Below are 12,505 nucleotides of genomic sequence, written 5' to 3' on the forward strand. Positions count from 1 at the left end.
CATCAGGATTGGTCGGGGTGGTTGCCAGAAACGTTCTCCACCGCTGTTTCCGTTGAAGCGGCTCCAACTCTCCACACACGTACTCATCCGGAGTTTTGTCGGAGCAGTTTTTTTTCAAGTGAGGCCAATGCCACTTTGTCAAGCGAACGTTTTTACCGCTCTCTGTGCACGCTGGCGATACCATGCACGGTGCTCATGTTCGGATAGATCTTCCCGCGTTTTGGTGACACCGCACAGTCCGTTCACAATTTTGTACTCATTAGGTTTGCGACCCAGATTGGACGTGTTAGAAGCTGAATCTTGATTTGAAGCTTTCGTGACTGCAGGGATCCATACTCTTTGGTTCTTTCGGTAAAGTCACGTAGATAGGAAAAATAAATAATAAATGATGACGTTTCGATCGCAACACAAGCAATCGTCATCAGGTAGAACGATACAGCCGTAGAACTGCTGTACTCGTGTGCATTAGCATGCCAATCCTCCTTTGGCGCATCTCTGACCCCGCCTACTCGCCCTTGGGTGACACCCACCTCAAACCTGTATGAAGCCTCTTGTTGCAGCAGCCCTTTCTTGGTCAGCAGTTCTACGGCTGTATCTTACTACCTGATGACGATTGCTTGTGTTGCGATCGAAACGTCATCATTTATTATTTATTTTTTCTACCTACATGACTTTACCGAAAGAACCAGAGAGTATGTTAGAAGCTGATTTGAAAAAAAGTTTCAACTGGTTTGAAAAGAAGACTTTGATATATGTCTAAAAGCAAGCATCACGTGGCCATGTGGTTAGAATTCTTCCAGAAGACCACAATAATTTAGTGGCAGAGACTCCAACGACAGACCCCGCGATTCACCGCTCGGCTCCCCCTATTGCGTTTGCATCTTGCCGCCCTCTACGGCGGCTGTGCCCAGCACCTCGCTCGCTGCCGCTGTTCATCCTCTGCTGCTGCTTTCTCAGGGGACACTCTCTCCCAGCTGCCTGTGCGGACAGCCTGCCCCCCCCCCCCCCGGGTGTTCTGGGAGCTTAAGCCGCGGGGCCACGTACCCAGAGGGACAGCGCTCTCAAACGCAGCCTCCTTCTTCTCCTCCTCCTTCTCCTGGCAGCTCAGCAGGTGGGACCACAGCGCAGACTTTCCCTGTTCGCGCAGACCAACAACAGAGATAGAGATCCCCCCCCCGCCTCCCCCACCACCGGCGTAGCCTGGACAGACTTTTGGGACAAGCGCTGTTAAGCGAGCGGCGCCTGTCATCGATTGTGTATTAATCGTGTAAACTGTGCACGCAGTACGTTTACAAGTATGCACGTATGATGAACTTCTTTCGCAGCGTACACAGCCAACCGTGCTCATCGGAGGTGCGGGGGAAGGACAAACTAAACACAACAAGCGGTTTTAAAGAAATGAGTTTCCGTCACACTAATATGGTGAAAAATACAGAAAAAAGAGAATTATGCAACTTAGGCAGCACAAAACAAGAGGAGGAATATTCAAATCTTTACTAAAATCGCGACCACGATTCTCGTCACTTCGCCAAATTTCCTGGGGGCAAGCAAACGTCGTTACGGCGCTCGCTCCAACCCCACCGCAACGGAAATCCTCCACACGACCGCTGATCTCGTGGGAGCTCGCTTGGGATTCAACCGCCCAGGAAGCTCAGCCCTCCCCTCGTGGGCCGCCCGGCTCAACCTCGGGGCGCACGGCCAGACGTCCAGCGCAGAACCCCCACCTGCTTGGCCAGGAGCCCGTGTGACCAGATTCGCTCGAGGAGGTCACAGAGGCTGGCGATGAGCGTGTTCTCCTCCACGCCGGTGAGCGTCACCTCGCCGTGGCCCAGCTCCACGGCCTCCTGGCCCATCTTCTCCACCAGCATGCGCTTGGTCTGGCGCACGGACAAAAAAGGCAAAGTTCCCCCGTGTAGACTTGAACAGACTGCAGGGGCAAGTGCTGCTAGCGAGCACCTATGAAGGCCGGCACGGCACACGAGGGAGTGGATGGCCAACACCACGCCCGGCCGCCTTTGTCTCCCCAGTGGCGATGTTTACACCGCACCGGGTACTCATTTGAGGCTGAGTCGACCTCAAATGAGTTCCCAGATAATCGCCACTGGTGTAGGCCGTGTACGGGGATCGAACTCGGGTCGCCGGGTTAGTAGCGCAGCGCGCTAACCGTTGTACTACCGCTGCCCATATGAATGTAAATTCCACACAGACACGTCAGCAACCTAATGCTGCGCTGCCACCTACTGGCCACTTTGTAGCCCTGCTACAGGGAGTCACGTGTTGATACGGTTATTCGTACAGGATCCATCAATTCGTATTCGACCTTCCTCGACAGGACTGGCACCTGTCGTGAGAATTTGGGATCGCGTAAGCGACACTTTAACACAGACCACGAGGGGGGGGGGGGGGTGAGGAAGCTACGTCTCCGGACTTCATTTGTCGTACGGCCCGTGGCCACCACTTCAAAACGGCCCGTAAACGATAACCACCCATGACTGCCAGCATCCTAGCCCCGCCAATCGGGTGCTAGAGGGGGGATCTCATCTTCAACCCGGCAACACCGTGCAAGTAACTTTAGCACGTTCGGTCACATCCGCCACCGCGAAGGTCTCATTATACTCGGACGTTACGGGGATGATTCGTTGCTTTATTATTTGGATAGCACCACGTTATGCGCGTTGACGTGTGGCCCGCCAGAGGTACGCCAAGGTGACATTCGGCCCTCATTCAGTCGACCGGACGGCCGCGTGTGGTGGGGTAAAGCGTGGGTACTCCCGCCTCTTCCAAAACGTCTGGCCATTGTGGAGGAGTAGGCCAATTACCACGTGAGAGAGGGGCTCTAAAGGGCTTCCTCTCGTGGAGGCCGCACTGCCAGCGTGGCGTGAGCGAGAATTTCACTTACGTCTGTGAACGCTCGGGATGTTAATCCACACAGCGGTTGTGGCACCCGGTTGGTGAGACGTTAACTACCTCGCCTGGTCTATAGGAGGTCGTGGGTTCAATCCCAACCCTGACGCCTGCTGCTGTATATTTGGAGTTTGCGTGTTCTCGCCATGGTCGCGTGGATTTTTCTCCGGGTCCTTCGGTGTTTCCCTCCACATTAAGAATGAACATCAACGCGTTTAGAGTATTTGGCTGCTATACATTTCCACGTGATGATGATGATGATGATAAGCCACTTCGTTGAGCTACCACTTGTGATGGCCAAGTCGCTTCTGAGAAAGAGCTACATAGCTCAGCGGGCCTCACCTGGTAAAATAAAAACGGTTTCGTTTCAATAGTTTATGACACTTTGACACTTACGGGAAGGGAGTTTCACAACATGTGCGTGATCCGCCAACCCTCGTTCCCTCCGCAGTGGTGGATCACAGGCCACGTGCATATCCACCACCGACCTTAAAATAGCTACATAGCTCCATGGGCCTTACCTGGTAAACTAAATCAATATAAAAATATATTTATCTCTCTCACCTTGGTGCGGCACTCCTTGAGCAGGCCCTCCACGAACTTAAGGTTGGTCTTGGCGAACACCGAAGGGGAGAGGTCGGCCAGCTTGGGCTGCCGAACGCCGCCCTTGCCCAGGCCTCGGCCGTCGGCTAAGAACTTCTACCGGGTGCAAACGCCGCACAGCGGTGGCAGGCACGGCACAAAGGGGTCAAAGGTGAAGGGCAGCCTCACAGAAGCAGCGGCGGATTTTTGCTAGTCGTCGAACAAAGACAGCGTGTTCAGCGTGTTCAGACGCGCTTCTGCGGTCGTCTAGAACGATCTTCCTTCAGATACTAGGAAGTCACTGGAGCTATGCACTTTTAAATCATCTAGATTGAAAACTCATTTCTTTAGAACTGCTTTTTGTGTTTAGTTTGTTGTCCTTCCCCTGCACCTCCAATTACGTACGGTGCGAAAGAAGTTCAACATACATAAAACAGTGAAGGGAGGCGAGAGTTGAAGGAGTTGAAGAGACAAGGAATAGAAAAATTTGGTGGCATGTCTTAAATGGAACGTAGAAACCACAACGTCAGCACAGACATAGGATCACGTGACCAGGTGCGATGACAAATAGGCACGTAAAAACTACTGACACCCCGTGCACTCTCTGACGAACTAGGGGGGGGGGGGCGGTGTTTACAGTTCCATTCGAGGACCAGTTACATTTTTTTCCCCCGTCCCGTTTGCACCCTCTCCTCCGTCCTCATGCTGCGTGCCGCAGCTCCGCTCACTGCGCCGCCCCGACGCGAGCCGCGGCGTTCGCGGGCGGCGGTGTCGGTGCAACGGGGGCGGCCCCCAAACCGCCGGGGTGCCTCGGACGTCGCCGTACCAGGTTGCACTCGGACATGGATTTGCGCGGGGGCCTCGGACGCTTGACCACGCGCCACCCGGGCAGCGCCAGCGCGTCCAGGCCCGGGCTCATCTCCGTGACGGCGGCTGCAGCAAGCGGCGGCTGCAGCGGTCGCCGTGGCGCGGTTTGTTGTTTTTGCGTGCGCGGTTATTTTTTGTTTCATCGTAGGTCGGCGTGCGTTTTGCGCATGCACGCGTGTTCGTGCGGGGGTGGAACCCGCGTTAGTTTGCGGTTTGTTTTCGAGGGAGTTTGCGCCCCCCGTTTCGCAGGGTGTGTTAGGACGCGTCCCGAGGCGTGGTTGTTGTTTGGGGTTAGCACGCGGTATTTTTTATCGCGACAATTAGTATTGTTTTTTTTTTGCACACGATATATAAATACAACATTCGTGACGTTGGTGTGCCTTCCAGTGCGCAGTCGATTTTGGGAGATCATTTGGGCATGCATTTTTTGGCCATGTGCGTTTATATATCGCGCGCATCGGCGTTTTAACGCGTTAAAGTGCGTGCGTTTTTGCAAGCGATCGTAGCGCACGTTAAGTGCCCATTACGGCGTGCGTTGCACACGCGGCCAGCCGATGTTCGTGCGCGTACATCCGGCGCGTATTTCACGACGAGCGTTGGTTTTGCGCGCGGCGCATCGCGAATCGGCACGTCTCAGTAGCACATTCCCGTTAGGTTGAGCAAGGTTACGCGTTAAGTCGGGCGTTGCGCAAAAAATAGCGAGCGTTGTGTTAAGGTCACAAGCGGAGCGTGAACAGAGAAGACGTACGATTAGGTTCCTCGAACAACAAGCCACATCTTTGTCCGTTCGCTTTGATTGCAGAAATCCACAAACTTATGAAACATAACCCTTTGAACCATTAATCGCAGGACGAGCATTTTTTTTAAGCCTTTCTACAATCTCCCGCATATTTTTGCGCAATTTTTCAAAATCAGAGAAAACTATTTCACAAACGTAACGGTAAAAAATAATTTCAAAGGTTACAAAATCAAGATCACAAGGGCCGTGATTCACAGTCGATGCCGGTGATGCCAAACATCCCAAGCAGGCCCGACCTGAATGCTTAACACTGTCACAGCTCTGCTTTTGTCACTTCTCACCTTGATTAATGCTCTCTCTCTCTCTCCCCTCTATGCCTTTCTCAATTAACTCCCATCGAAACTCTAAATTATCCAGAATGCAACAGCCAGACTCCACACCCCCGTCTGTAAACAAGACCACGTCAACCAAATCCTCAAATCCCTTCACTCACTCCCAATCCCATTCCGGACAAAACTGCCACCGCTCTCATTTTCATTTTCGTTCATTCCTTTACTCGGCAGCCTCCCACAAAACCCACAACCGGCATCACGCGACACTCATGAATAAATAAAAGCACTGCAAATTCCTCATCACGTTGAGCCAGGACCTGCCATTGCCTGCACAGCAGTGTGAGACGTGGTCACATTGAGCCGTGTTGTCGATCCGCATTCTATCGTTGGCGTGTGCGTGGTGTGTAAGTGTAGCGGGTCAGCGCACTGTGCGACGAACCCAGCGGCCCGAGTTCGATTCCCGCTCGCGACAAATTACGACGGAGAATGTTCGAACCGGTCCTGGGGCTCTCCTAGGTCGACTCGTGCGTGTGCGTACGTGTGTGTCTGGGTGTGGGCGCGCGTGGGGACTCCAATGAGCACCTGGTGCGATGTGTAAACATCGCCACTCGGCAGACCAATGCGGCTCGGCGTGGTGCTGGCCACCCACTCCCTCGTGTGCCGTGCCGGCCTTCACGGGTGCTCACTAACATCACTTGCCCCAAGAGTCTGTTAAGGCTACATGGGGGATCTTTGTCTTTGTTCAGTGAAGACTTGGATTAGGCTGTGACACAGACGTGCCTTGGCCCATTCTAGTGTGTGTTCTGATGGGCCCTGAAGTGCCACTTCACAATGGGAGAGACTTCGGGAAATCGCAGGCGCACGGCACCTGCTCGTTGTCCAGTTGCTGGTGCTCCGAGTTTTGCCGCAGGTGATCCCGCCTCAGCCACGGAGCTTTGCTCGCTCTCTTCACCCACCTGCACACACAAAGGACAAAGAACCCCCATATTGCCGTGAACAGACTGTCGGGGCAAGTGCTGTTAGCGAGCACCTACGAAAGCCGGAACGGCACACAAGGGGGTGGGTGGCCAGCACCACGCCTGAGTGCCTGTCTGGCAAGTGCTAATGTTTACACATCGCACCAGATATTAATTTAAGGCCAAATCAATCTGGTAGAGACCCAGAACTGCTTCATAGATTCGCCACGGTTATTAGTCGTGAGTGGGAATCAATCACCGGGTTCATAGCGCAGTGCGCTAACCACTATATTGCCACTCCCCACACATACACAGCCATACATACGCACACAAAGACAAAGATCCCCCAGATTAGCCTTAACAGACTGTTGTGGCAAGTGCTGTTAGTGAACACCAATGAAGGCCAGGACGGCACACGGGGGGTGGGTGGACAGCACCACGCCGGGCCGCCTTTGGCTCCCTGGTGCCAATATGTTTACACATCACACCAGGTACTCAATTGAGTCGACCTAGGGGAGGCCCAGGACCGGTTCAAATAATCGTCACTGGTGTTGGCTGTGAGCGGGAATCGAACTCGTGTCGCCGGGTTCCTAGCGCACAGATATACATACACACACAGTCATACATCCACATACAAAACAACAACAGCTGCCATTCGCCACTCAGTGACGGTGACGTCACCACGGCGCCCGTGCCAGGCCAGACGCACTTTGAGGCCACAGTTGGTCACGGCAGAGACCCAGGTGCCATGAAGTTGACCGAGATGACTGGCAGATGCACCAGCTGTGCCGTAACAGCCACGAACTTTGGCCTGAGGAGGGGAATGTGTCCCTGCGGCGGTGGGGGGGATGGGGGGAGGGGGGGGAAGGGGGTCTCACTTGTTCCCGGGGGGCCCGGTGGCCAGGATGTCGGCCTGCAGCTTGGGGAAGAAGCCTGGCTCGTACTTGCCCTGGCCGATGCGCATGTCGAGCAGGTGGGGGCGCACGGCGGTGTGGTCGATCCGCGCCAGGCGCGACAGCACGGCCAGCTCTGCCCACGCCGCAGAGACACGCCATGCAGTGAGACGCATCGCAGAGACACGCCGCAGAGACACGCCACATAGCGCTTGGCTACGCACGGTGCAAAAGAAGTTCAACATACATACAAGAGGCAAAGATCCTCCGGACTGTCTTAACAGACTGTTGGGGAAAGTGCTGTTAGCGAGCACCTATGAAGGCCAGCACGGCACAAGAGGGGGTGGGTGGCCAGCACCACGCCCGGCTGGCAGCCTTTGTCTCCCAAGTGGCGATGTTTACACACCGCACCCAGGAACTAATTTGAGGCTGAGTGGACCTAGGGGAGGTCCAGGACCGGTTCAGTCGACCCGTGAGCGGGTAATCGAACCCGAGTCGCCGGGGGTTCGTGGCGCAGCGCGAACCGCCACAAACACCACTGTGACACCATCGCTCCTTCCCCGGCAACCTCCGATTAGCACGGTTGGCTATGTACGGTGCGAAATAAGTTCAACATGCATACACACACGCACACACACACGCACACACACTCGCTCACGCACGCACGCACGCACCGGCCTCCTCGCCGGACGTGCTGCGCAGGTACGTGGAGGTGCGCAGGGTGGGCGTGCGCACGTGCAGCTGGCGCGTCTTCTCCACGCGCGCGTCGAACACGGCCAGCGCCGGGTCCTTCTCGTCCCACTGGGACAGGATCTTGGCATCGATGAAGGAGGCGAACATCTGCGTCTCGAGGAAGCGCGACAGGAAGGGCAGGTACGGCTCGGGCTGGTCCGACAGGAACGACGCCTGGGGGGGACGGTGGGAGGAGGGGGGGGGGGACGGTGGGAGGAGGGAGGGAGGAAGGGGGGTGGTAAGAAGGGGGGGGAGAGAGGGGCGGAGGGAAGGAGAGAGGGTGGGAGGGATGAAGGGAGGGGGGAGAGAGAGGGAGGGAGAGGGGGTGGTCGGGAGAGGGGTGGTAGGGAGGGATGGAGGGAAGGAGGGAGGGGGGTTGGGAGGGAGGGATGAAGGGAGGGAGGGAGGGACGGAGGGGGGTGGGAGGGAGGAAGGGAGCGAGAGCATTGTGGTGAAGCTGAGCGTGAACGATACAGCGGCGACGGAGCTCGTGGGCCGGTGAGAGTGCGTGTCGGGTAGAGGGGGCGAGCTAGCTCAGGATTTGAGAGGGAGGTAATGACTAAGAGGACGTAAAAGGGGAATGGGAGGATCAGCGACGGGGGTTTGTGGGGGCATTGCAGGTGGCGGCGAGTTAGAGGAAGGTCGTGGAAATGAATTACACAAAGTAAAAAAAATATAAAACATTTTAAACAAGTTGATGGTTAAGGCATTGTTACAGACAAATGACTTGAGTCTCGTTATTCGTGCTTGTGCACCACTGCCAAAACATCATCAAATAGTTGCATGTATATGAACTTCTTTCACACCGAACGTAGTCCAACGTGCTAATTGGAGGTGTGAGGGAAGGACAATAAACTAAACACAAAAAGCAGTTCTAAATTAATGAGTTTTCAATCTTGATGATTTAAAAGTGCTTCCTGATATCGGAAGGAAGAGCATTCCAAACGGCTACAGAAGCGCATCCGAAAGTGCGCAGTGCAGCCAGCAGCCAAACGCCGCCGTGAGGGATGACCGCAGTTCGCGTGATGGTTCACGCTCCCTGACGAGACCAGCGACTTATCGCCGTTCATTTCGTGGCGAGCAGCTTTACGCGCCACGAGCGCCGGCTCCCACGCGAGCGAGCGCGGGCGCACCTTGTCGAAGTTCTGCGTCTGCTCGCGGCTGCTGCCGAGCCAGGCCTCCATCTCCTGGCCGGCGGGCGCGATGACGAACACCTCGTAGTCGGCGAACATGTGCGTGAAGCGGTTGGCGAACGCCTCCCGGAGGTGAGCGTTCAGCCGCAGGTCGTCCACCTCCCGCTCGCTCAGCCCGCTCGCCCTCACCGCCTCCTCCGCCGCCGCCGCCGCCGCCGGCCGCTCCTCTCCCGCCCTGCTCTCCGTGTCCCGCGGACGCCCCGTCCCGTCGCCCGGTTCCGGCACGGCCGCGACGTCGGCGGATTCGGCGGCGGCGGCGGCCGGCAGGCCGATGCCCGCGCGGCGCGCCAGCGCCTGTATCCTCGTGAGCCGCTCCGGGCCGTCCCGCGCCGCCGCCGCCGCGGGGCCGTTGCCGTTGGCCTCGTCGTCGCGCGGCCGACGTCGCCGCGCCGGCTCGGCGCCCCCTCGCCGGAGGGCGGCGCCGTCGGCGGGGTCGGGGTCCGCCGCGGAGTTGCGGGAGGGGGCGGGGGCCGGGTCGGCGACGCCGCCGCCGGCGCCGGGGGCGGTCGCCGCGAGGGGCTTGCCGCCGCGGCGGATGGCGCGGCCGCCCCCGGCGATGGGCGGCGGCGGCGGATCCGGCGGCACGCGGAACGCGGCGAGGACGGCGGCCAGCTCGGCCACGAGCTCCGCTCTGTGCGGGAAGAGCGGCAGGTCCTCGGGGACGTCCACCCGGTGGTTGGTGATGTCCACGAAACACAGGTTGGCCTGCCGGGAGGGTTGGGGGGTGTGGGGGGGGGGGAAGTGGCGGGGGAAAAAAAACGAAACGGCAACGTTTCGAGTCGAGCAAACGAGAGAGTGTGGGCCGGATGGCCGACCCTCGCACACACGCGCGTGCGCTAGCCACGTACCGGCACTGCGCCTGTACCGCCGGCACTACCGACGTACTGTTACTGCACGCAGGCCGGCGACTACCCGTGTTCCGGCACTACCTGAGCCGTTGTCCCGTCTTCACGGCCGTAGAGTGCGCAGTCTCTACGGGGCCACGTAAACCCGTCACGTATAAAACGTATCACGAGCGAAAGGATATATATCGGATGATTAATGAATGTATAACTATATCCCTGTCGTATATGTGTAATGTAGTAACTCGGCGGGAGACGACTTCACGGGTAACACACTCTTTATTTTATCAAACTCGTTCACAGGTGACTAACACCTACTTTGTATCTCGGGTGACAAACACCCACTTAGTATCTCGGGTGACAAACACCCACTTAGTATCTCGGGTGACAAACACCCACTTAGCTACTTGGCGACTAACGCCCACTGAGCTACTCGGATGACCAACATCCACTTAGTATATCGGGTGACAAACACCCACTTAGCTACTTGGCGACTAACGCCACTGAGCTACTCGGATGACCAACATCCACTTAGCTACTCGGCGACTAACGCCACTGAGCTACTCGGGACACTCCCTGCCCGGGGTATCCGTCTCGACTGTGGGTCCCCAGCCCGACCCATGGGGGCGTCGGACCCCGGGTCCCACAGCCTCGCCTCCGAGCCACACAGGGCCCCGGTCCCCACAAGGACGGCGGGACTAGGGGTCTCGGGGCACTAGGTCTTCAGCTCCGTCTTCGGGTCTTCAACTGGGTAACTCTCCCCGAGTGCTCTCGCGCGTCCCCCTTTATACCCCACCTGCGGACGTCGCTGCGAGCACCCACTTATTCGACCAATCGCTGGGCGCTGGCTACGATCCTCTTTTCCCACATCTCATCGTGCCTCACCACCCACGCCGCGCCGCCCCGTCATCTGTCACTCCCGGCGCGCGCGTCCACACCACGCCCACAACGCGTGCCCAACCCCGCACCCCGCGCCGCCCCGTGATCCATCACTGTCACAGTCGGCGCACGTCAATACCACCACTACATCACCCCCTACCACATAGCTCGCAGCCGACCCGGCTGCTATAAAAATATACAAACCGCCCTGTGTGCCCCGTAACACAACACAACAACAAGAACAACAACTAACGTAACAACACAACACGACGCGAACACTACCATCCGCAACCATCAACCAATGCCACCGCGACAATAGAACAATATATACAAACCGGCGAGTGACAATAGCAATGTGTATGCAAAAAGGAAAATAAATGGAATTTTTTTTTTTTTTTTCTTTCGACTCGTGCAGTGTCCCCTTCTTTTTCCGAGCGTCCCTACAACGGGACATTACCCCGGCAGAGGGGAACACCGGGCGAGCTCGGTGTAGAGAAAAAACGTCTTCATGAAAATTGTTGAGCCCTAGCCCGAGTCCGCCTTGCCGGTCCGTCGTACGGCACCAGACGCGGTTGAACGTCCGGTGGTGCCGGCGGTTCAGGAAGACATCGGCCAGGCATCGAGGACCCGTGCGTGCCCCGGGGTTCAAGCTCTCGACGGTCAGCAGCCGTCAAGCCCGAGGCACCTGGGGGTGGGTCAGGTGGAGACACGTGAGGATCAGCCTGCGACACCTCCCTCCCCGGGTCGACGGTCACATCACACGCCCGGTCGTCACGGCACAGAACGGGGTCACACGGTGCCGCATAGGGCTTCAGTCGGGAGGGGTGCACGTACCAACGGCGTTTCCCCCATTTAATCTGTATACTCTGGGGTCGTGCAACCCGCACAATTTCCACCGGTCCCCTCCAAGGTCTCAACAACTTGGGGGACGTAGCCAACGGTGCATGTGGACAATGCAGCCAGGCCTTATCGCCTGGTTTCCAATCATGCGTATGCACCCTCCTTTCATGCAATTTCTCGTTCGCAATTTGCCGCGACCGCGAATTCAACCTTGCCGCCTCCCGTGCTTCAGTCAATTTGGCGATATTAAATTTGATGTGGTCTGCCAATTTAGATTTTGCACGTGGCTGGGAAATCCCCAGTTGGACGTCCATGGCCGGATCGGCCTCCCGCCCATACATAAGAAAAAATGGGGAAAACCCCGTCGCCGCATGAGGGGCCATTCGATAGGCCGCGAGTACCCCCGGCACCTGTAAGTCCCAATCAACCTGATCGTCGCAGACCTGTTGGCACAACATAGACGTAATCGTCCTGTTCAGACGCTCAACCATCCCGTCAGTCTGCGGGTGGTAGGGGGAAGTACGCACTTTCTTTGTACCCAACAGGTCGCACACCTCGCGCAACAAAACGCTCGAAAAATTCTTTCCTTGATCCGTCAGCAAGCGTTCGGGGGCGCCCTTGTCCAAAACATAACCCTGGACAAAGGCGTCCGCCACCGCCGCAGCCGACTGGTTGGCGAGCGGCCATGCCATAGGCCATCGGGTGAAGTATTCCACGCCAACCAGCAGGAACCTATTTCCCCTAGG

General features: G+C 57.0%; 1 protein-coding gene across 4 annotated transcripts in view; it reads right to left on the minus strand.

Moving 5' to 3' along the window:
• The window catches only part of LOC144936473 (DENN domain-containing protein 5B-like), an 83,075-nt gene that overhangs the window by 21,644 nt on the left and 48,926 nt on the right, over positions 1 to 12,505 (minus strand). For 2 of the 4 annotated variants that reach the window (XM_078863549.1, XM_078863550.1), the window contains 8 exons: positions 9,139 to 9,903; positions 7,948 to 8,179; positions 7,259 to 7,409; positions 6,293 to 6,380; positions 4,313 to 4,435; positions 3,469 to 3,603; positions 1,725 to 1,877; positions 1,045 to 1,135 (listed from right to left, as the gene is read on the minus strand). In XM_078863549.1, coding sequence (XP_078719675.1) covers positions 1,045 to 1,135; positions 1,725 to 1,877; positions 3,469 to 3,603; positions 4,313 to 4,435; positions 6,293 to 6,380; positions 7,259 to 7,409; positions 7,948 to 8,179; positions 9,139 to 9,903 — 1,738 coding nt within the window. The remainder of the gene's footprint in view (positions 1 to 1,044; positions 1,136 to 1,724; positions 1,878 to 3,468; positions 3,604 to 4,312; positions 4,436 to 6,292; positions 6,381 to 7,258; positions 7,410 to 7,947; positions 8,180 to 9,138; positions 9,904 to 12,505) is intronic. The other 2 variants (XM_078863552.1, XM_078863551.1) reach the window with 1 other exon arrangement.

Source organism: Lampetra fluviatilis, chromosome 16 (assembly GCF_964198595.1).
Source record: "Lampetra fluviatilis chromosome 16, kcLamFluv1.1, whole genome shotgun sequence".
NCBI classification, from domain to species: Eukaryota; Metazoa; Chordata; class Hyperoartia; order Petromyzontiformes; family Petromyzontidae; genus Lampetra; species Lampetra fluviatilis.